This window comes from Rattus rattus, chromosome 18 (genome assembly GCF_011064425.1).
Source record: "Rattus rattus isolate New Zealand chromosome 18, Rrattus_CSIRO_v1, whole genome shotgun sequence".
NCBI classification, from domain to species: Eukaryota; Metazoa; Chordata; class Mammalia; order Rodentia; family Muridae; genus Rattus; species Rattus rattus.
This window is the reverse complement of record NC_046171.1, coordinates 12,162,514-12,186,466: the sequence shown is the minus strand read 5'-3', so window position 1 is coordinate 12,186,466 and position 23,953 is coordinate 12,162,514. Positions and strand designations below refer to the sequence as shown.

The window sequence follows — 23,953 nt, the reverse complement described above, 5'->3', positions numbered from 1 at the left end:
AGCAGCAGAGCACTCAGTTCCTTACGTCTCTTTGTGTGACTGTGTCTGCCTGCGCTAAGTTCAGTTTTTCTTCTGGCTTCCTCTTCCTTTTCCTTTACTTTAGATTTTTTTTCCTGCTAGTTTTTGATGTCAGGGTATTTATAGTTTTTACTGTATGGTTCACATACCATTTATATACCTTCCAGAGGTACAGCTCTAAATTTTTGATGATATTTATTTTCGTAACACTTGCTTTGAAACTTGCATGAGGAAGAGAGGTCTAACATTGTTCTCATTAATATTTATTGAGCACTCTGAATACTTAATGCCTCGGTAGGGGATCAGATGGCAAATCTTTCCTTCATTAGGAACGAGTTTACTGATAAGAGTTGCTTTGTTTTAAAAATAGATAACAGCAATTCTTGGAATTAAAAAAAAAGTCATCATTCAAGAGTATGGCTTGTTAGGGCAAACTAATCATAAACAAACTTTACTGCTTTTAAGTAAATCCTCACCGCTTTCTTTTGGAAATGAGAGTTTACTTTCTACTGCAGGAAGAGTCCGCAGAATGGCGGCAGTTTCAGGCTGATCTCCAGACTGCGGTGGTCATTGCAAATGACATCAAGTCTGAAGCCCAAGAGGAGATCGGTGATCTAAAGCGGCGGCTACATGAGGCCCAAGAGAAAAATGAGAAACTCACCAAAGAGCTGGAGGAAATAAAGTCACGCAAGTAAGTTCTGAGAAGCCAGTTGTGTTTCAGTAAGGAACAGTGATGTGGCACTGGTGCTGGTCTTTGTCCTGGCGCTCACAGTGCAGCCCTCTTATTTATCTGTAGACTGCAGGTCTGGAAGCAGACCGAATCAGCTTCAGTCTGGCCCTGCCTCTTGGTGGCTGTGTGGTCTCAGTTAACAGTTTAATTTCCCTGTGCCCTGGGCCTCAGTTCTCTGAGCTGTAACAGGAAGGCCCTGTGAGCCTCTGTATAGTGCTGTGCTGAGTAAGTGAGCAGAGGGACCAAAGCAGCCATCAGTAAACTCGAGTTACCAATTTGGGAAAAGCAGTGATTGGGACAGTGTGAGTTTCTTTCCATCAGTCACTTGAGGAATTTCTATTTTTTTTTTCCAAAGTCCTCCAAAGTAGTACCCTCTACATCTAACACAGAGACCATTGGAAATCCATAAAAATGGCCACAGGAGGTGACACCTGAGATATGTTTCAAGTTCCACAGTGACACTCAGAGTGGGGTAACGAGTTTATGTGTTTGATGGTATTATTAAGAATTTGATTTTTTTTCACCTTGAATAATGTTTAATTAGGCATAGAAAAAAAGCAGTATATCTTTGAAAGGCTTTTATTTTGTTATGGCTTAGTCCTAATGTGTTGCTAAGTGTTAGTCATTGGCATCCTTAAGCTGAACTTGGAATGAGACCTAATGAAACCCCTCTGGTATAAAGCTGGAGTTACTTTTTTATCTGTATTCATAAGTAAATACCTTGTCAGATTTACCTTGAAGTAAATACCTCATTTGATAGTTGCCCTGAGTACTGAAGTTGGTTGTGTCCGACTATCCATCCATCCACCCATCTACCCATCCACCCACCCATCCATCCATCCATCCATCCATCCACCCACCTATCCGTCTGTCTATCCATCCATCCATCCATCCATCCATCCATCCATCCATCCATCCATCCATCCATCTGTCCATCCGTCATGCTAGGGATGAGCCTAGGGCCTTACATCTGCCAAGCCAGTGCTCTGCCCGTAAAATTCTGTTCTTGAAGGATCGCTGTGTGGGATCCCAAAGTGTACTAGTGTTTATGTTTCGAGGAGATGCCTACCAAAAGACTCAGCATCCTGGGCTTGGACGGGTGGAAGTGGTTAAGAGTATTTCCTGCTCTTCCAAAAGATCTGAGTTTAGTTCTAGCATTCTTTCGTTAGGTGGCTCAGGACCACCTGTAAGCCCGTTCCAGGGAACATGTTGCTCTCTCTGGCCTCTGGGCCTCTCCCCCTGCACACACACACACACACACACACACACACACACCATTAAAATCGATGAGAGAGCGTCGTGCGCTGTGCTGCTGTCAGAGTGATCCTCTCATTATGGACCCTTCCCGGCCCCTTGCTCTTAGTCGTCACAGTACTGCTAACAGGTAGCTGACTGCGTTCACTGATGTGTGAGTTACAGTGAGGAAGGAAGCTCAGCTCGATGACGCAGGGCCTGCGTACCAAATCAGAGTCAAGCTCATTATGACACGTGTAGCTGCTCCTTTTTATTTTAAGCGCAAAACTGCCTAAATGAAACAAAACATGGGTTTCCCTTAACAGTACCCTTCTTGAAAGGTTTACAAAATACAGTCTTGGAGCAGCGCCGTTTCCAACCTTCTCTGTGACAAGTGGAAGTGTGAGTGGGCACTTCCGATTCCACCCATGTGTCCAAGTGTGAGGTGGCTGAGGTGCCACTGTGTCGGCTTCAGTCTGAGCTGCTTTCTCCTCATGGAGCAGCATGCTAATTTGATAGGAGTCCCTTGAAAGTGACGAGGCACCTGTCCATCGAGGAAAGCAACTGCTGGTGTTTGCTGCTGACGAAATGTCGGTCTTCAAGGGAGCCTGAGAATTTTGGAAAACTTCTCTTGCCATTGCAAGAAAATTTAAAGAGATTTTTTTTCTTTAAAATTGTGTTTGTTTATTTTGCGTGTGTGCCACTCTGTACATCTGGAAATGAGAAGGCAACTTGTCAGGCTTGGTTTCTCCTGCTATGTGTGCTCTGGGCATCAAACTCAGGCTGTCTAACTTGGTAGCAAGCAGCTTTACCGAAGAGGCATCTCACTGGCCTTGGAGGCTTTTGATGCTAATATTAGTAGTAGCAAATAGGACTTAAATGTGTTATGTAATTAAAGCATGTGAATGAAAAGTCTGTAAGATGCCAATGTTTTTGTTATGATCACTATATGATGCTGTAGAATCAGATGGTAGGAAAGTCTTTCAGAATCTGTACCTGACCAGTGGATTTTAATGGGTAAGATAGGAGAGGTTTATTTACACCGCTTCATTTTCCTCACTGTTGCTGGTCTCTTCTCCTCAGAGTGCTGGTTCTCAAACGGCTTCACTCACACTCGGCAAGTGCTGTAGCGCTGCAGGGTGTCTCCCGTCTGCAGCTCACTTCCCCTCTTGGTACTGCACATTTAACCCAGGGTTTCCTACCTGCTTAGGCAGGGGCTCAGCACTCAGTTACTCTCCAGCCCAGAAAAAATTTAGTAACGTCCATTGTTTGATTTTAGTGTATATAGTAGAATAGTCAGAGTTAGCCGAAAGGATGTTAATATTCTTCTGTATTTCAGACACACATCTGTTTGAGATCTAGATTTTTTTTTTATATATCTTAGTAGATTGAATACAGAAGAAGTAAGAATATAGTTGTCATTTAAGCAGTTAAATGCATATGTCAGTTTACCCATCCATCCATCCATCCATCCATCCATCCATCCATCCATCCATCCATCTATCTATCTATCTATCTATCTATCTAATTACTTATTTTGAGACAAGGTCTCCCTGTGCAGCCTGGCTGTCTTGGAGCTCACTATTCAGACCAGGCTGGCCTGGAACTTAGAGAGATCCTCCTGCCTCTGCCTCCTGAGTGCTAGGATTAAAGGCATGTACTACCTACCACACCTAGCTAAATACATACTTTTAAAAATGTTAGACATGGGCTGGAGAGATGGCTCAGTGGTTAGAGCACTGACTGCTCTTCCTGAATTCAATTCTCAGCAACCACGTGGTGGCTCACAACCATCTGTAATGGCATCTGATGCCCTCTTCTGGTGCATCTGAAGAGAGTGACAGTGTACTCACATACCTGAAATTAAATAAATAAATCTTTTAAAACAATTTAAGATACTTTTCTTAGCAATTTTTGAATTTTGAAAATAAAGTTTATTATAAAAATTTTTAGATGTTTTTCAAACAGGATTTCATTAAGACTATAGAATATTTTATTCAGCTCTGTGTGAATTAGACTAGTTTAGAGCTGAATACAAATGTTTGATGGCCTTAATAAATGTGTTGAGCTTCTCTAGTCCTTTAGAGGGATTGTCTTTGGAGACCATAATGGTTTACCTGTTCTTAGGGAGCTGGAACTTTTGGTCGCGTTCCTCTGTGGGTCTCTGTGAAGCACAGTGTAGCTGGAGTCAGCGTAGATCATCTGCTAGTGAATTCCCCGGCGCCTGGGGAGGGCTGCGCCTTCCTGGCAGCACAGAGCAAGAGAGTCCCAGTTGAGTCAGGCTGAGGCCAGTCTGCCTCCGACTTACTGCTAATTGATTGCTGATGTCCTCACCTGACACGTAATGCAGATGGAACTTGATGGCTATTTAACTTGCTTAGGACAGCCTGAGAGAGCATCTCAGTATCATTTCCTGCTGTCTCCCAGGCAAATAATATTAGGTCAGGCAATTGTGTTCAACTGGTACAATTAAAAAAGACAAAAAAAGACAAAAAAAAAAAAAAAAAAAAGGCAAAAACCCAAACCCTGATAACTTTTAATGCTTTTCAATCAGGAATTTAAAAATGGGCATTTCCTCATACATACAAATGAATACCTTTATCTGAACTGTTTTTAGGCAAGAGGAGGAGCGTGGCCGGGTGTATAACTACATGAATGCTGTTGAAAGAGATCTGGCAGCCTTGAGGCAAGGGATGGGACTGAGTAGAAGGTCCTCGACTTCCTCAGAGCCAACTCCCACAGTAAAAACCCTCATCAAGTCTTTCGACAGTGCGTCTCAAGGTAACTGCTTCTTCTGTGTCTGTGGACCCCAGGGTTTACGATTCTGTCTACTTGACATCCGTGTCATTGTATGCTCTTAGTTTCGTCAGGCTGACTATGGCATCATACAGTGCCATGTAGCATCACATAATGTCACACAGTGCGGCGGCGGCATGGTGTCATGAGTTAAGGCCCGTTCTGCAGGGTTTGGAATGCACTTCAGTTTAGAAATCCTGGTCTCAGCTGCATGCCTTACTTCCTAGGCCAAGCAGTATCTTGTCTCCCTGGGTGGATCACACTCATTCCTGTGACTTCTTGTATCTTCTTTATATGCGGTCTTCTGGATACATAACTCTAGCCCTAACCCTCCTCTGACTTTCTCAGTGCTCTATAGCAAGTGCCTTGTTGATACAGACCCCAAGCGTCCTCATGCCAGACCAGAACCCATTCTCCCACTTCTTCTGCTTCGTTGTTCTCTTTCCCTCCTGTCAGCAGAGGTCTACCCAGTTACTGAGCCCTGAAACCTAGGAATCTAAGCAAACTTCTGACCCTCAGTGTCTGACCTCCACCATGAACTTCTCTGTTTTCTTCACTTTCTTCATCTCTAGAGACAATGGCATTAGTTCAAGGCACTTTCAACTACTAATTTCAGTAAACTTGGGATTAGTCTCATCTTTTGCCTTTGAGAGAGTTTTTCTTGTTTAAAATCCTGGAATTATCTGGAATAACTGGAATGAAGTTCAGATCAAACTTCTGTAGCTGCAAGCTCCTCTTTCACTTTGTACAGCCCGATGGCACTGCAAGCTAAACTCTTGATGATGTAGCACGGACCCTGAAGCTTTATCTGCAGTCTGTCATAAATGCTGTAGTCAGTCTCTGTCTGTCTGTCTGTCTGTCTCTCTCTCTGTTTATATTGTTTATTGAGATAGGGCCCTACTATGCAGCCCAGGCTGACCTAAATAGAAGAAGCTCACTCTAGTTTCACCTTGAGATCCTACCGCCTCTGCCTCTGAAGTACTGAGATTATAAGTATTTGCTGCCTTTCCTGCCCATGGTTTCTTAAAGATACATAAATAGGGATTTTAGATGGAGTCTGGCCTCATGAGTGCTGTAGTACCGCACCACTGAGCTTCTCCCCATCCTCTTGTTTTCTTTCTTTCTGAGTTCATTGCCTTATGGAGTATTTTCCTTACATTGTGATTAAATAGCCAAAGTGAAGTGCTGGCCCAGGGAAGCAGCCATCTGTCTGTTTGAAGAAATGCCTGTCGCAGGAACCTTCCCTATGCCACATGTGTCTGTTGCTAACTTTCTCATCTGCTGTTCTGCAGTACCAAATGCTGCTGCTGCTGCAATCCCTCGGACGCCTCTGAGTCCAAGTCCCATGAAGACCCCCCCTGCAGCTGCCGTTTCTCCCATGCAGGTAAGAGCCTGGCGATCATTGACGGCTCAGAAAGCTTTACATGTGCGTATTAGACACTCAGATAGACAAATGACTGCCTCCGAGGGGCGGTTGTTGCCTTCGCTTGGTAAAGTACCAGGAGTGTCCTTAACCTCTTCTGGGAAACTTGGGTGTCTCTGACTATGTAGGTGGCGTATCTTCTCTTTTGCTGTCTAATAGATCATTTTAAATCTTGCAGACTTAATGGCTGGAGAGATGGCTTGAGCAGTTAGGAGAGCTCACAGGTCTTACAGAGGACGTACGATCAGTTCCTAGCACTTAAGCGAGACTGCACACAATACCATGTAACTTGAGCTCCTTGGGCATATCTGACACCCTTTCCTGGGCCTCCGTGGCACACCCAAATGCAAGCACACATATCTACACACTTGCACTTACACAACCCAGAGTTAAAGGTTGGTCTACTCGAGGCATGAGTTGAGAAATGTTGGTCATTTAAGGCCATTTGTCACTGTCAGGCTCGAGGATATGACATTGTTGATCCATTATAAAGAACTTTGAGAATTATTCTTCTTTGCCATTGCTGGAGTGCATTCAGGAGTAGGGCAGGGGGCTGTTATCTGTGGTACTCGAGAGACACTCTTGTTACTCCATGTTCCCAGCCACTCTCAGAATACTGCTGGAGTGAAATACTGTAACATGGGTGAGAGTAGCTGAAGGCCCTTGAACTAGCGTTCTGTGATAACGGGTAGCACTGGCTAACTCCCTAAAGTTAGGCCTTGGGACATTGTCTTTTTGAGTTGAGACTTCATGATTGGCCCTGTGATTTGTGGGTGGACTTTTAGGCTCTTACACTCTAAGAAAAATGCAGCCTCTCTGCATGCATTCCTCATGCATTTTCATGTTTATACAAGATGTCTTACTAATTTTAAAGGAAGGCAAGGAAACTCCATGTTTTGCCTGCAGATTTAATGCCTTTTAGATGTTCTTTATTAATCAGGCTTGGAATCTGAAGGAACTAAGCAAGATGCCAAGTAAAACAAGCCTCGAATAAGATGAATGAGATGCAGCTTCTGTTTGTTTGTTTTTCAAGAAATGGTTTCTCTGTGGTGCTGGCTCTCCCGTAGACCAGGCTGCCTTGAGCTCGCAGAGCTCTGCCAGCCGCCACCTCCTGAGTGCTGGAATTTAAAGGCATTTACCACGACTGCCTGACTAGTTTTTTAAAAGTGTCCTGGGCAGGAATCCTTGTTATGTGGGTACAACAAGAGCTATCTTGGACAGATGGAAAGCTGGGTAAGATGTAGAAAGCCTTTGTTTTCAGACATCGCCCTGCTGTGGTCCCTGAGAAACAATACTGACTGAAGAGGGAAGCCTGGCTGTGGCTCTCTTTCCCTGGAGGCAGTTTCTAGGGGTGGTTTAGGGAGGATGATCCAACTTGGAACAGAACAGGACAAACCAGTTAGATCTGAGGATACAAACCAACATTCAAGGAAAAAGAAGTTGCTAGAATTTTCAGGACAGAGCCCCTGGGAAGAGGAAGCTACACAGAAAAGGTCCAGACATTTCCATAAGAATCCTTCTGAATCCGCTTGAGGCCAGCTGCCTTTCTCTGATTGGAGTTAAGCCCTATAAAGCCTGGCAGGAAGACTTTTCAGACAGATGCTTTCCATAGTTTATACAGGGCAGGGAGTCCTGGGAGTTCGGTCAGCTTCTGTGAAGAGCTCTTGAACAGATAAGGGAATAAAAGCCTCTAGCTAGCTCTCGAGTGTTTGATAGTTAGATCTGCCCGAAGGACTGTAACAGTCACCTGCAGAAGCATTAGGAGAGCCTGAGTAGCTGTCACAGGCAGTCTATAGACTCCCAGTGAGTCAGGTACTGGCAGGCATTGTTTGTGTGCTCTGCTCTGGTTGAGTGTTGGCTGACTCACTCCGTGATCTGTGCTAGAGAATAGAGTGTGGCAGGAGTAATGTAACGGCATTCCCAGAGAAGGTTATACAATTGGCTTCTCTTGGGAGTGCTCCTCTTAAGTTCACTCTTGCTGCTTGGGTTCACCCACTCTGAGGGAGCCTCTGTGGTTGCCATGTTGTGAGCTTGTTCTTGCACCGGACGGCTGAGTAAGCTTAGCAGCGGTACTGAGTCTCAACAACCACTGCTGACGAACTTGAAATGTGGAGATCTCCCCACACCTTACCTCCAGTCTACCTTGGTGAGAACTGATAGCTAGATTTGCCTGCTCACGGAAGGCCTGGAGCTGGAGTTATCTTCTAAGCATTTGACCCATAGAAATCATGAGATAATAAATGTTATTGTTTAAAGTCACTGTGAAGTACTGGGGTACTGTGTCATACAGTGTACATAAGTGATATAGTACGTTATTTCTGCCAGTCAAGACTGCCAGAACAGTCTTACAGTTTTTAAGCAGACTCCAACAAAATAAAACAGTCTTATGTTTATATAGACGTGCAGAGGGATTTGAGTATGTGAAAACACTCAGAGTATTGATTTTAACATTTGCAGTATGACACGAACAGCGTGTTTCATCGAGGAGAGATCAGAGCGTGGAGAGAGTCCTGGGGTAGTTGAGCTGACTTCAGCATGGCTATCAGGGTTCTGTAGTGTGAGGGTAGATAGTCCACACAGGATGCTGTGTGACACGCTAAGGCTGACCGTAGACTCAGATGACAACAATGCACATGAAGCTTCTACACAGGAACAGGAGTGAAGAGCTCATATCCCCCACACACACACACACACACACATATACACAGTACACACACACATACATATACACACACACATACACAATACACACACACACATACATATACACACACACATACACATATACACACACACGCACACACACACATCACACATACACATACACGCACACACACACACACACATACATATACACACATACACACACATACACACATACACACACATACACACACACATAAACACATACACACATACATACACACACATACACACACACATAAACACATACACACACACTCATGCACAAAATGAATCATAAAAGCAACTGATATTTGGGCAGCAAGATTTTTTAAATTTGCCCTAAACACATGGCAGATAAGCAAAGGTGTACCATGCACAAGAGCATGTATTTGCAGTATTTACTTGGAGAAAAGAGTTGCATGCAGTAGCTTGAAGACCATGTGTGCTTAAGGACAGGTGGCTTATAGGTGAGCATGGGGGAAGGTGTTCAGCATTGGCAGCCATCAGGGAAATGGAGTTCACAGTAAGGTGCCAGTCCATACCATGGGCAGAAAGAGAGGTTTGCAATGTGAAACGTGGAGAGGCTGGGCCTTTTGCATAGATCTTACGGGAAAGTGAAACAAGGAGCTGGAGGTTAGCTAGATTAGAGAGATACGAGGGCTGGGGTGTCAAGGCAGAGGTAGGTGGGTCTCTGTGAGTTTGAGGTCAGCCTGATCGACCTAGCAAGTTCCAGAACAACCAGGGTTACTCAGCGAGATTTTGTCTTTAGGGTGGCTTGGGGGCTGGAGAAAAGCCAAGCAAATAGAAGTATGACAGAAGCGTGGGCAGCCTGGTCCTGATCTTGTAGCTGCAGCAGCAGTGGGGTAAGGGGTGCTAGGCCGCTGTGTACGCCCACCTACGTCAGGGGATGAGGAAACGCCCAGCAGGGCTTTCAGCAGGGTGCTGAGTTAGAGGCCACAGCCTGTCCCAGGGAAGTCATCAGAGTATCCAGTGGGAGGTGTAGCTGAGGTCTGTTTGCAATGGGGACAAGAAAAAGCAGTAAAACCACAATAGAAACATGCATATTTCGGTCTGGAACTTAATTTTGTGTTTAGTGAATTGGCGTGTGGATAAGTTATCGAAGAATTAAATTGTATTCAGAGTGCCAGAAGCTGTTAGGGTCAGTTGTACATGTTACTGTAACAGAGTCCCAAGGAAGCCTCTTTATGTAGAGGAAGTGTCCTTGTCTTGACTTTGCCTGTATTCTAGTTGTGATATTTTAATAATAGAATTATAAGATGCTACCATTAAAGGAAACCGGGTGAAGATGATGCTGGCTATATTATTTCTTAAAACTGCATAGGAATATATATTTTTCTTATAATAAATTTATCTTTTTAAATGATTTAATTTTTTTTTTTTTTTGGTTCTTTTTTTTTTTTTCGGAGCTGGGGACCGAACCCAGGGCCTTTTGCTTCCTAGGCAAGCGCTCTTCCACTGAGCTAAATCCCCAACCCCATTAAATGATTTAATTTTTATTTTAATGCATTAGTATTTTGCATGCACATTTAGCTGTGTGAGGGTGTCAGATCCCCTACAACTGGAATTATAGACAGTTGTGAGTTGCCAGGTAGGTGCTGGGAACCCAGGTCCTCTGGGAAAGCAGCTAGTGGGTACTTTTAACCACTGAGCCATCTCTTCAGCCCCCAAAGGTTTTTTTAAGTCTGTGCCTATTGTGTGTTTATAACCTTGCCTTAGCAGAACAAAGGAATCACTCATTGTTTATAATGAAATATCTACTCCTGGAAGCTTTTGTTTTCCTGTGAGTCTTGGGACTAGATCTTACATGCTCTTGCTTTCTTTTCAGAGACATTCTATAAGTGGGCCAGTCTCGACCTCCAAACCTCTGACAGCCTTATCGGATAAGAGGTCAAACTATGGAGAAATTCCCGGACAAGGTACAGCTAACGTGCTCATGTTGTCTCACCTCCTTGTTGGGTGTCGTGTTCTTTAGCTGGTTAACTTACTTTCTTGGTGCTGACATCGTGCTAGCTGATCTGGTGTATCCAAAGTGTTTATTACCACATCCTAACTAGAGTAGGGAGATGAGTTACTCCTTCATCAGCTCATGAAGTTCAGGACACACGCGTTTCCTTTCTTGTGCTTTGAGACGGAGTCTTGCTGTGCAGTCAGACTGGCCTGGCTGACTCAGGGTCTCCCTGCCTACTGCTGTAGAGTAGGGAGTCCTGCATGTGCCCCTCCAGGTCATGCCCTTTAAATCATAGTAAGTAACACAATGTGCATGTCACGGCAAGACACCGTTCCACAGTTCTCACAGAAAGTGTATTACGGTCCTTCCCGTTTTTACAGACACTGCAGAACACATAAAAAGTTAAGTCCAACAACATGCTTTCAAAGACTCACGCTTTAATAAAGAGGCACAGATAAAGACTTACATTGCAAAGCCGAGGACGGTAGTACACATCTGTGATCCCATTGCTCGAGTAGGCAAGGCAGGAAGACCGAGTTCTAGGCAAGCCTGGTCTACACAGTGGGACCCTATTTCAATATAGCTATAAATTTATACCATTCCGTGTTAACATGCTTATTCATGAGTCTGAACTAAAGTCTGCCATCTTGATAAATGTTTTCTACTCGCCTTGTCCTGGTCTCAACCCCCCTCCCCCCCATTAATATTAATACACTTTCTTCTTGTTGTTTTGAGACAGGTTTCTCTGTAATCCTGGCTATCTTAGAACTCTCTCTGTAGAGCAGGCTGCCCTTGAACTCACAGAGAGCCTGCTCCTGCCTCCCGGGTGCTGGGATTAAAGGCGTGCACCACCACTGCCTGGCAACGTCCTTTTTTCTTTAACTTTAAAATTTTTACTGTGAGGCTGGAGAGATGGCTCAGCGGTTAGAGCACTGACTGCTCTTCCAGAGGTCCTGAGTTCAATTCCCAGCAACCACATGGTGGCTCACAACCGTCTGTAACGGGGTCCGATGCCCTATTTTGGTGTGTGTGAAGGCAGCAACTCACATACATAAAATAAATCATTTAAGAAAAATATTTATTGGAACTGGGAAAAGGGCTCAGCAGTGAAGAGCGCTTGCTGTTCTTGTAGAGGACCTGGGATCAGTTCGTGGCACCCACATGGGAACAGTAAAAATATACACGATCATCTAGGCTCTCCTGGTTTGTTTTCTCATGCTTTCCATCTGTCCACAGAAATTAGAAAAAGAATTCAAACCGTGAGAGTCATTCTCTAGATTCCTTCAACTGAAAAACAATCTTGCCACCCAGAGGGACCATGTGGGTACTAGCACCACCTGCATGCTACCATCGTGTGCTTACCGTTCACTGTGCAAAGGTCACAGACCCTGCTGAACAACCTCCCCTTCACAGACAGTCCCCCATAACCAAGGGCTGTACAGCCCCAATGCCAATAGAGCCAAGATGGACGAGCCTTAGAGCAACTAATGGTTGTCCTTAGAGATTTCCTTATGAGTGTGTGCTGCCTGCCTGCCTGGATGTCTATACAGCTGTATGTGTGCCAGGTGCCTGCAGTGTGCCAGGTGCCTGCAGAGGCCAGAAGAGGGCTCTGGACCCCTGCAGCTGGTTAGGGCCACGTATAAGCCACTCTCCACCCTCTCCAACATTGTTTTCTCCTTTGTTTTAAAAGTAGTAACTATCAGTTCCAGTGTGCCTGTCATATACTTCTGGGTCTGTGACCGTCTACTGAATGAAGCATGGTCAGCCAGGAGAGGGCCCTTAAAAAAGCTTGGCTCCCCCCTTTGTACTTATCACTGCCTCTGGTTTTATTTTTAAATTCTTTTTTTAGACAAGACCCCATCATAGCTCAGGGTGGTCTCAAAGTTGCTATGGAGCTGAGGACAACCTTGAGTTCTCCATCGTGTAGCCTCTTCTTCCTAGGTGCTAGGGTTACAGGGATGTGCCAGCATGCCACACTCCTTGTTTATTTACTTGAGACGAGTCCCACTCTGCAGCCCAGGCTGGCCACCAAACCCACCCGCTCGGTCTCTGTCTGAGTCATGGCCTTTCTGCTTGGTGTTCCTCAGATGCTGTTGCCTCAGGTCACTATTCAGTTATTTCCTTGTCCAGTATTTTCAACTCTTGTAACTCCCACCTCAGTACACTGACATCTTTCTTGTGTTATGAAGAACCGCACATGGCTGCACGTTCCTGCAATCCCAAACTCCGGACGTTGAAGCAGGAAGCTAGAGAATAAGAAATCATGGCTCTGTTTCTTTGTCTGTCTTTCTCTCTGTCTCTTTCTGTTTGTTTCCCGCATAAAAACAAAACAAGTCCCATCTTTCCCCACCAGCAGTTACATCCTTTCCCCATGTACAGTTAGTTGATCCCTGCTTGTCTTACCTTTCATCCTCAAGAGATTCTAACCCTCTGTTTCCATCCGTATCTGTTGAATGCTCTGACCAAGGATGCCTGTGAGTTGTGTGGTCAGTTACCCTGCTCCTCTGTCACCGCATGCTGGTGATTTCCAAAGTTATACATTCATTTCAGTTCTCCTTCCACACCCATTCTGGTCACCTTTCCATGTCTCCCCTTGGTTATCTCAGAGGGTTTGCACTCAATGTGTTCACCTCTCTCTCTCATCTCGGAGTGGGCCATGTCTCTCCTCCCCTCTGCAAGCCTTCGTCGGCAGCCGTGTGGATCCTACATTGCTAAGGAGCTCTTGAACAGCTCACCTCACGTTTTCACTGTGCATACCCAAGTCCTGGTCAGTGTCATTTTTTATCTCTACTGCCCTGCTCATTCTGCATAAACCTGTTTATTTCTGCAGCCACCGTGCTAACCTGATACAACCTGCATGCCCCCTGCCCCCCACCTCCAGGAGAACGTCCAACCTCCTTAAACAGCCTGGCTGCCTGCCTTTCTCGTGTCTGCAGCCTCACCTTGCTCTGTTTCCCATTGCACTGCTCTTCTGCTGGGCCTTGAGCCAGGAATTAGTCCCTGCTGACTTTCCTTTTTCCTGTGTAAAGACTATTATCTTTCCAACTTCAGTCACTGTTAGTGCAAAAGAATAATCTCAGTGTTTTACAAAGGAGCATGTGAACAGAATGGTAGTTATTTGTTTAATGTTTTCTATTTTTGCAAAGGGGTCAGTCAGAACTTCCGTAAGTCTAGTGAACACTCTCACCAAAGTGGCTTCCTGTTCACCTGTGCTGTAGTGGTGACTGCGTCTCCTCTCGTTGGTGGGAGCTCAGCCTCACAGTCTGATGCAGTTGGCTAACTGTGCAAAGGGGGCACTTGTTGGACTGTCTTTGATAGAAAGTTTTCTCAGAATTCTCCCTCTTTTCTTACATATTTTCTGTTTATCTTCGACCTCCCTTTAACTGCTGTTGGAGTCGGGGCTATGTCTGATCTGCTTCTTCCAACTGGGTGGGATCACTGGGCATAGCAGTCGGGGTACCTTCAATGGAGCTATTGAGAAGGCCCTAAAGTGTCATTAGCACTGTTTCTGTCACAGCCGGGCATAGGGAGAAGTGAAGTGCCTGCGTGGGGCCTGGAAGAGGCCCTCAGAGAAGTAGCCTCTGGGTTATAGGCGTCACAGGTTCTAAGCAGTGAACCAGAGCCAGCAGGAAAGCGCGGAGGTGTAAGGGTTCAAGTGCATTAAGATCTTTTCATGAGCCCACAGGACATCTGCCATCAGGCTTTTCTCCATTTCCCTTGGGCTTCTAGGGCTGCTCTTCCGAGCACTGACGCCAGGGTTTGTTTTCAGGTACTGGGGTAGCTGTTGGATAGCTTTGGTCCCTCTATGATGACTTCAGGGGGTTAGAGAATTTAATCATGATTTAATTTTTAGTGCAAAACTGTCTCTTATAGGTAGGCAGGTGCTGTAGTGTTCAATGGAACCAAGATCTGAAATCTTGTATCTGAATAGCATTTTTCTTATTAAGAAGAAAATTACTAGTGAAATATAGTTGTGTAAATAATAGCACATATGGATTTTTAATGTTTAATGTCTAGTATGTGAAATCCTTGGACTGTTAAGGAAACATGGTAATCATTTCAGTTTTTGGTTATACCTTCCTATTATATATTTAACATTGAGTGTGTGTGTGTGTGTGTGTGTGTGTGTGTGTGTGTGTGTGTGTGTGCGTGCGTGTGTGTTGGAGATACTCCTTTTCAATCTTCAGAAGCCTTGCTCAACTTGGAATTATAGAGGAAGCCATCTCTCTCTGCTGACCCTCCTGTTGTAGACTATTGACTTGTTAGAGCCCATCGGGTGCAGTCTCTGTGGCTTCCTTGAACAAGAAAAATGCCCACAGTTGCAGGGCATTCTGTGATGTTCCATGGCCCTCTGGGACCTAGTTAACATTCAAGGGCAAGAGAAAAATAGTCTCCCTTTTCATCCCTCTGACTTCCAAGTGTGGATACAAACACCTAGAATGTCAGTTATACCAATCTGGTGCTTTTAACTGCTCTGCAATATTTAGATAAAACGAGGGCAAAAAACAAACCCTTTTAGCTCCATTGATTTAAGCAGAAGTTTGGCATCAATGTATTGGACTTTGACTTCACAAATTTTAATATCAGTTGTTTCTGAATGTCATCCTTTACACACCTTAAGTAACCTGCTCAGTAGAACTTATATATGCTTACTAGGAACTGGGAGCTTGGGGGGTGGAGCTGAGCATGGCCTACCACTGCCATATAAAGTCTGAATAACTGACTGGTCAACGCCGGGGTGAGAGCACGTGCAAGGCATTGCTGATTGGAGCATGGGTGACCCGGAAGCAGCCACACGGGGAAGGAAGTCTTTACTTTCCCATTGCTGCCAAGGTGGGGCTTCTTCTCCTTGGCCATCCCCAGCCTAAATGTTCTAGTTACACACACACACACACACACACACACACACACACACACACACACACACACACACACACACACACACACACTGCGTGTTACATAAACAATAGGAAGAAGGTATAACCAAAAACTAAAGTGATGGCCGTGTTTCCTCCCAGCACATGTGATTTGGGCAGGATTGCATACAGCTGGTTGGGAAGAGTGACTCGATACTCTGTTGTGGGTCTGATATCTGTTCCCATCTCCCTTCTGTGAAGGAACAATGGTTGTCAAGAAGCACAGCTTTGATGACCTTTTGTAAGGAGGCCCAGCAGAAATGGAAGTGATGGTAGTTGTTTGTCTCAAGATAGTGCCGTGCAATGGCACGTTAATGAAAGAAGGTTGAAACCGTGCTTAGGGTAATGTATACGTTAGACGCCCTGTGTATGCGCTGCTGACCTAAGCCCCAGTACAGTGGTGACTGCGTCCTCCCACTGGTGGGAACTCAACTCCACACCCTGCCATTGGCTCACTGAAGTGAAGGTGAAAGGGTAGGCCCTTCCAGGCTGCCGCTGACAGAAGACAAACCAGCCAGCCCACTTGTCACAAGTGGTGATTTCTCAGTCTTTTCTGGACGTGTCAGCCCAGTCTCATCAGCTGTTGGGTTCCCAGAGTCTTTTTTTCCTCCCATGAGTCCTTTACTCACAGAATGGTGGTTGTCTTGCTTCTGCTCTAGGTTCCGGGTCCTGTGACAAGCAGGTTTTTTCTCCTTTCTCTGTCTTTTGCAGTAAGCTACTACCCAACACATAGTAGATGCCCACATGGTTGTTTGTGAAGTAAAGGGGAGGCCTGTGGGGTTCTCAGCAGGCAGAGATGCCTGACGCTCCATCCGAGGGCCTGACTCCAGTACCTGGAACCTGCAAGGTGGAAGAAGGGAAGCAGCCTCTTTAATCTCAGGCTTCCACATGTGCCCACCCCACACTAACAACAATAGGAATAAAGTGCAAGACTAAAAAATATAAGAGCAATCACAGCATTAGAGGTCAGCTTACTCTCTAAAGTATAACCCTCGAGTCACATTTCCTGAAAGGGCTGACCCAGCTTACATGAAGCAGAACCCAGCCTGCTCGCTCAAGACACGAATGGACCTGTGCTCCTACCGTGGCATGTGCGTCTCAGCTTGGGCTTAGGGATGGAGTGAAAATGCATCAAGAAACGCCCATGGCCTTTCTTCCGGCTGCTCAGAACTCTAGGTACCTTCACCTTCTGCACTGGGGGTGGAGCCCAGGGTCTTTTCATGCCTCTTAAGCAGCTCTGTGGAGCTACTGCTCTGGCCCTGCCACACATAATTTAAGAATAACTTAGCCAGGTGTGGTGTCCGTACCTGTGAACCTAAGACTTGGGAGGTCAGTGCAGAGGAGAATAGAGTTTGAGGCCTCTCTGGGTTGCACAGTGAGCTCCTGCCTCAAAAAAAGAAAAAGGATTTAGTACATGTTTTAGAGAGGGCAGCTGTGTTGTAATGGGCATTATCTGCTGAAATGGGACAGGGGTAAGGACCTTCAGGATGCAGTGTAGGAAGACAAGTGGGAGGAGGGGCCTGGCACTGCCTGAGTGAGCATTTTCCTAGTCGCCAGCATGTAGGGGTAAGGTTGAATAAGGGGGTGATTCTCAGGGTCACATTATGTAGTCCTTCTGGCCTGGGACCTGTTTAGACCAGGCTGACCTTAAACTCACAGGGACCTATGTACCCTGCTGAAGTTAAATGTGTATGCCACCATGTCTGGCTAGATACCTGTTTTGTCTTTATAACATTTGTTTTACCTTCTTCTTAATTTGCTATGTTCTTTGAGAGACTTAAGACTTTTAAGGAAATGATTCTTTAGGTTCATAATTGATTCAATTTAAAATATTGATTACAGGACTAGAGAGATAGTTCAGTTGGTAAAATGCTTTCTGTGTAAACTCAAGGTGCTCGGTTTGATGCCCAGCACCCTTGTAAAAAGCTGAGCACGGCAGGGCAGTCTTGTAAGTCCAGCACTGGAGAGGCAGACAGTCAGATCTGTAGGGCTCACTGGCAAGCCAGCCTAGCCTGATTGGCCAGACCCCGGTACCAGTGAGACCCTTTCTCAAAAGCCAAGGCAGAAGGCTCCTGAGAAGTGACCTCTGGCTTCAACACATGCATGTAAATAAAAAAGTAATAAAACATTGGCTTCTGTTTCTGCTGTCTTTTAGAATTTGTGCACGAAGTGCTCTTCCTTTAAAAGCTGATAGGATTCGGGACTCTGATACATGCTTGTAAGCTGTTTGTATAAAATGTTTGTTTAGTCAGGTGTGGTGTTACATGCCCTTAATCCCAGCATTCAGGAGGCAGAGGCAGGTAGATCTCTGAGTTTGAGCCCGGCCTTGTCTATTGAGTGAGTTCTAGGACAGCCAGGGCTACAGAGAAACCCTGTCTTGAAAAACCATCCAACCAAGCAACCAACCAAACGATGTTTGTTTATGATATTACTAATGATTTTAACCTCATATGTGTCCTTATGTAGAAAATAATCTCTCTTTCCTTCTTCCTTTGCCTCTAAGTAGAAAGTAACTTTTTATTTCAAACTACAAGACCTAAGACTCTTGTAAAATATTACCTGGGGCCTGGGGAGATGACTTGATGCTTGATATGTACTGCTTTTTCAGAGGACTTTGAAGCCGTAGTATTTTAATCCCCTCTAAACTTTCCAGCGGGTGCCCGCCTGCTTCTCACTACCACCCCAGTGTTCTGGATTCCCCAAAGAAAGACACACATACACAGCCTTTATTTTAAATACCTTAAACAGCTCAATGTCTAGGCCACTCCCTAACTCCACATGACTAACACACTCCCCTCCAATATTCATGATTTAATACTTACTAAATCTGTATTTTATCTTTGCTGCTCTGGACCCTGCTGGGCAGCCCTTCTGGGGCCGCTTTCCCCCTGCACCTATATGTCGGCCGTCTCTCCCTCCTGCACCTTTCTGACTTGGTGTATCTCCTGTGCTCTCATCATGGTGAAATCCCCTCTTGCTCCTTCTTGGAAATTCTAAAAGTCCCCCCTCTCTCTCCCTGTCTAGCCATTGGCCTCCAATTTTATTGACCAGTCAAAAAGCAACTGGGGACACTGAACAGGTTTTTGGGTAACATAATTAGCATGAGAACACAAGCTGCAACGGGCTTTGCATGTGGTTCCCAGTGCCCACGCTAGGGCGCTCATAACTTCTGTAATTCCACCTCCAGGGTCCTTGTACTCATGCATGTGTACACACACACATGGGCATGTGTGCATGAACACGCACATATAGACACAATTAAAATACAACAAATCTTTTAAAAAATTACTGGGACTAAAATATGTGATATTCTAAAGACTCAGTACCATATGCCATTATTTTCTTGTTTGTCGTTGCCAGTCATTGAACCTAGGGCCTCAGACATCCTAAAACATACTTTATTGTTGACCTGCTTTTCTAGCCACTAAATAGTTAATATGTTAAAAAAGAAATGGGTGGGTATTCTTGGAAAGTAAGGCTAATCATAGTCTTTATTAAACACAGGCATTGTTGTTTAGTTTTCTACTAGTCATTTATCCCTGACGTATCAGATGGTGGCTAGGCAGAGCACATGCATTCATGTCTTGTGCCTGAGCACAGCCTGTTGGGTTGGTAAGCCTAGATTAGATGTGTGCAGAAGAGAGAGGTAGAGGACAGAAAGATTGCACCAGTGTTCAGGAACTAAAGAGACTCCTAAGGAAGCATGTGGGTAAGAACCATGCTGAAGCCATGCTAGAGGTGACATCTGATTGTGTCATTCCTGGCTGCTCAGCAGACCACAGAGGAGTGAAGGCTCTCAATGTTATCCCCCTGGAGAGCCTTCTCTGCTGTTGTCCAGATAACCATGGTTTATCAAGCCAAGCTCTTTCTTTCCCTCTACTTTGTGTCTTTGGTCCATGATTTTCTGGCTGAAATACACTTCCTAGCCTTGTTTCTAGTAAGACCCAGCTTACTCCCACTGTTTTTCAACCCTTCTCTGCTACCTGAAAGAATAATGAACTATTCTCCTTTTTTGGAAATAAGAATGAACTATTTTCCTTTTTTGGCTGTATTATGGAATTCTAACTATACCATCCAGGTCTATCTATGGATACTTGTATATTTGATGTCCCCTCTAACTTTCGGCATAGAAAGGCCTAGGCCAATGCAAGGAACCTCTTAATTTTGATTAAGTTGCTTTGAAGAATTAATTAAGTGGCACAAAATGACTTAGAAAGAGTCCCTTGCATAGCGTGTCTCTCCATCATCTCTGGAGGTCAGTATGGTCCTTGTCTGTGGAGACTACTTTTAGTAAACATGCTGTTCCGGGGTCGAAGTGCTTTCCGTTAGGAGAAGGGATGAGTCTCATGGTTGAGAAGAGTAAGAGTCGCCTTCCTTGTACTTCTGCCACCTCAGCATTCATCCATGTTGTTTTGTGACGTTTCCACTTTGTACAGAGCATCTACTAAGAACGTCTTCAACTAGCCGGCCCGCCTCTCTCCCAAGAGTCCCTGCTATGGAAAGTGCTAAGACCATCTCAGGTAATGACTTCTATCTGAAAAAGTATTGAAAACAAACCTAGAAGTTTCTAGTTGCCCACCTTGTAGTTGATGACCGGCTGAGGTACATCTTTCTGAAAGTTGAGAGTTAGATATGCAACAGTTGATCTGCAGAGTTGGTCAGAACACACCAAAAGGTTCCTGGAAGCTGTTTGCCTATGGTAAAGCCCCACACAGGGAGGGGGCTGGAGGCTCACTGTGCTTGTCCTCAGTTGCACCCGGAAAGGAAAAGTTCTGGTAGCTCTGCTGTGGCATGGCTACTGTGCTCCCGGACACAGAGTGAGCACACCCTCCCTCTGCTGACGATACTGAAGGGTTGGCATTACATAAAATGTTGTCTCAGAGTCTTAGCACACCACTTAAAAACTTACTGATTTAGGACATACAATGTACTTGAGAAAAGTAATAGCCATAAAATTATGCTTAAAAACATACAAGTACGATATTGCAGTCATTTAATACGCAAGAAAGCATCGCCCCTTCAGGATCCTTCGGGTAACACTTTACTAATACAGCGTGTGTGTCCTGATTTCACCCAGATCCAGACATGGGGGCGGAAGCGCACACCTGCGTTCATGTGCAGAGGCTGAGGCAGGAATGCTGTTTTGTTCTGGGCCAGTTTTTTTTTTTTCCCCCTGTGTCAGCCTTGCAAAGTTAGCAATGATTGACTTGATGCCTTTTAGTTTCTGTCTTCCTGGCGGGTGTTTGGAGTGGCCTCCAGCTCTCCAGAGCTGCCCCTCTCCTTCCTCCCTTTCAGCCGTGCTTGCTGCAGTTGGAGGGCTGTATTCATGTCCGCTGTGGGTCAGGGTAGGGGTGGGCAGCTGCACATACTGCTTGGGGTTTCAGATGTGTTTGGGTGGCCCTCACTGTGTACCAGGGAGACGCTGTGTTAACAAGGCCCCTGACCCCTTAAGACAGGGAGATGCCGTGCGTTCTACATCTTAACAAGGCACCTGATCCCTTTAGATGTGATATGGTTTGTATTTCCACTACCAACCTTTTCACAGATTTTAAATTCTTTAATTTTTTATGATAATGTCTCGTTCTGTAGCCCAGGCTAACCTCATGTTCATGGTAGGCCTCCTGCCTCAGATTGAAAGTACCGGGATTCTAGGCAAATCACTGTAGCCAACTGGGTAGGTGTTCTGAATGGAAACTAAGCTCAGTCACAAGGGAGATCAAGGATTAGCTCTCCTCTCACAGGGTAACATTTGTTTTTAGGACTCTTCAGAAGAAATTCTCAAGCTCAAACTAAAAAACTTTAAAGCATGTATATCACTATACTTTTAAAAGATATGCAGTTGTAATTGTCAGTGTATACACAACATTTAAAAAAATTTTTTTTTCTTTTTTTTTTTCCAGAGCTGGGGACCGAACCCAGGGCCTTGTGCTTGCTAGGCAAGCGCTCTACCACTGAGCTAAATCCCCAACCTTAAAAATTGTTTAACAAAGCATTTCTTTTCTCTAAGAAAACAATCTAGATATAAAAAAATAAAATAACTCTCAATCTTTCTAAGACATTTTATCCCCAGAGTTTTAAACTTGTTTTAATTGAAATAGAATTTTCTCCAGTATATTCAGATTATGATTTCTCCTCCTTCAACTTTTTCTAGACCCTCCCCACTTCCCCACCCACCCAATTTCACACTCTTTCTCTCTCTCTCATTAGAGAACAAACATGTATTAATGATGATGATGATGTTGATAATCAACCAAGCTAACCAGAATAGGGCAAAACAAATGGGGGGGGTAAAAGAGCCAAGAAACATATAAACACATGCAGGATCTGAGACATACAAATTGTCATACACAGAAATCTTTCCTTAAATTAGAAAATGCATTGTATTTATTGATAGTACTTGGTACCGTGTCCCATAGGATTTCACACAAATATAAAAAGTTGATCATATCCTCATCTTCTTCCCACCCCTTTCTTTAGTTCTCTTTGTTCCCCTACACAGTTGTCTGTTTCATATGTACTTACATAATTTTATGACCTGTATAGCATCCAGGAACCACAGATGAGAGGAAGCATATTTGTCCTTGGGAGACTGACGTAGTTCGTGCAAACAGTATGAGATGTTGGGAACTGCCTCATTAGAGTGTGCGTCCCTTTCCCTGCACATGATGGAAATGTATTCTTTGTGGCATAGAGAAAAAGTCCGCAGTCGCTTTGTCCCTTCCTCGGTTGTGAGACAGCTTGTTTCCATGACTCAGCTAATGTGAATAGTGCTACAGTCCACGTGAGGAACCAGTTCCTCCATGGTGCGTTGATTTGGACAGATGGGAGTTCTAAGTTTAGTTTTGGGCGATACCTCCATATTGAGTTGCACAGTGGTTGGACTAGTTTATATCCCACAATGATTTGTTACAGTGTCTCGACGGAGTAGTGAAGAAATGAAGCGGGACATCTCCGCATCTGAGGGAGCGTCACCAGCCTCTCTCATGGCGATGGGCACCACATCCCCACAGCTCTCCCTGTCTTCCTCTCCCACCGCTTCTGTCACTCCAAGCACCCGGAGCCGAATAAGGTAGGAAACACGTTCTGTGTATTTTCCTGGCCTTTCGGAATGAAGGACCTGCTTACAATTCAGTGCTGACTGTCCCCCTTTCTCTTTTCCTGTTACCCAGTGCTGACTTTCGTTTTGTTTGAACCTAGAAATGGTTCAGTAAGTGTAGGTGAAGCATCTTAAGTCTGAAAACCCAAGTGCATGCCTCTTGAGTCCCGACATGAGAGCTTGAACGTTTCAGACTCTGCATTTTCAAATTAGAGATGCTCTCCTGGTAAAGTCTATGCAGATACTTCAAAATCTGGTGCTTGCTTTTGGGGAGAGTATGGCCCAGTGGTAGAATACTTACTTAGCATGGGGTCAGTTCCCAGTGCATTAATAAATAAATCAATGTGGTGGAAGGAGGACAGAGAGAAAGACGCAACATTCTGCACTCAGAGGATGGAGGCAAAAGGACTGACTGCCAACCTCGGCTACACAGTAAGACTCTCTCAAAGCAAACTCCGAAATCCAAACTACTGTCCAGTCATGTATTAGGAAGTGGAACTCTGGGCATCTGGTAGAGTATTAGAAAAGACCTTCCTAAGGAGGTAGAACCTGCAGGAAGTCGTGAGGATTGTGGATACGGACATTGTTGGCAAGATAAGTAACTTCATCTTACGTGATCTAGGAGATGCTATGCAGGTTCAGGAGACAGATAGAGACGGCCACAGGATGATGTCTACTGTCTCGGGGCACAGTAGACGACATATTGAGTAGGCAGCTGTGAAGTCAAACTGGCTCACTCTGAGGAGACATAAGGTAATAAGGGAGTGAATAAACTGAGATGATGAAAGAAGTTTGTTCTTCTGCAAGAAAGTCCAGAAAACTAGTTAAAAGGACATTTGTTCTAGTATTGTGGGTCAAAGTTATCAAGTCTGATTGATTGGGGTAATAACAGGGTTGGAGAACCCAAGAAAGGCTGAGTTCACGAGTTTTTGCAAAGGCAACAGTGACATTAACAACAGTTTCTGTGTAAGGACCGAAGGCATATCAAGTGTGAGAGGCAGCTCTGATTGCTCAGACTGGACATCAGACAACAAGGTGCTGTGCCAATCATTGTTCAGGAGGACATAGACGTGTGAGTTCATGTTTT

At 44.8% G+C, this 23,953-nt stretch overlaps 1 protein-coding gene across 1 annotated transcript in view; it reads left to right on the top strand.

Moving 5' to 3' along the window:
* Positions 1 to 23,953, top strand: part of Specc1l (sperm antigen with calponin homology and coiled-coil domains 1 like) — a 107,316-nt gene that overhangs the window by 46,026 nt on the left and 37,337 nt on the right. Inside the window, exons 7-12 of the mRNA XM_032889276.1 lie at positions 534 to 709; positions 4,599 to 4,762; positions 6,070 to 6,161; positions 10,732 to 10,822; positions 20,207 to 20,290; positions 22,683 to 22,839. Coding sequence (XP_032745167.1) covers positions 534 to 709; positions 4,599 to 4,762; positions 6,070 to 6,161; positions 10,732 to 10,822; positions 20,207 to 20,290; positions 22,683 to 22,839 — 764 coding nt within the window. The remainder of the gene's footprint in view (positions 1 to 533; positions 710 to 4,598; positions 4,763 to 6,069; positions 6,162 to 10,731; positions 10,823 to 20,206; positions 20,291 to 22,682; positions 22,840 to 23,953) is intronic.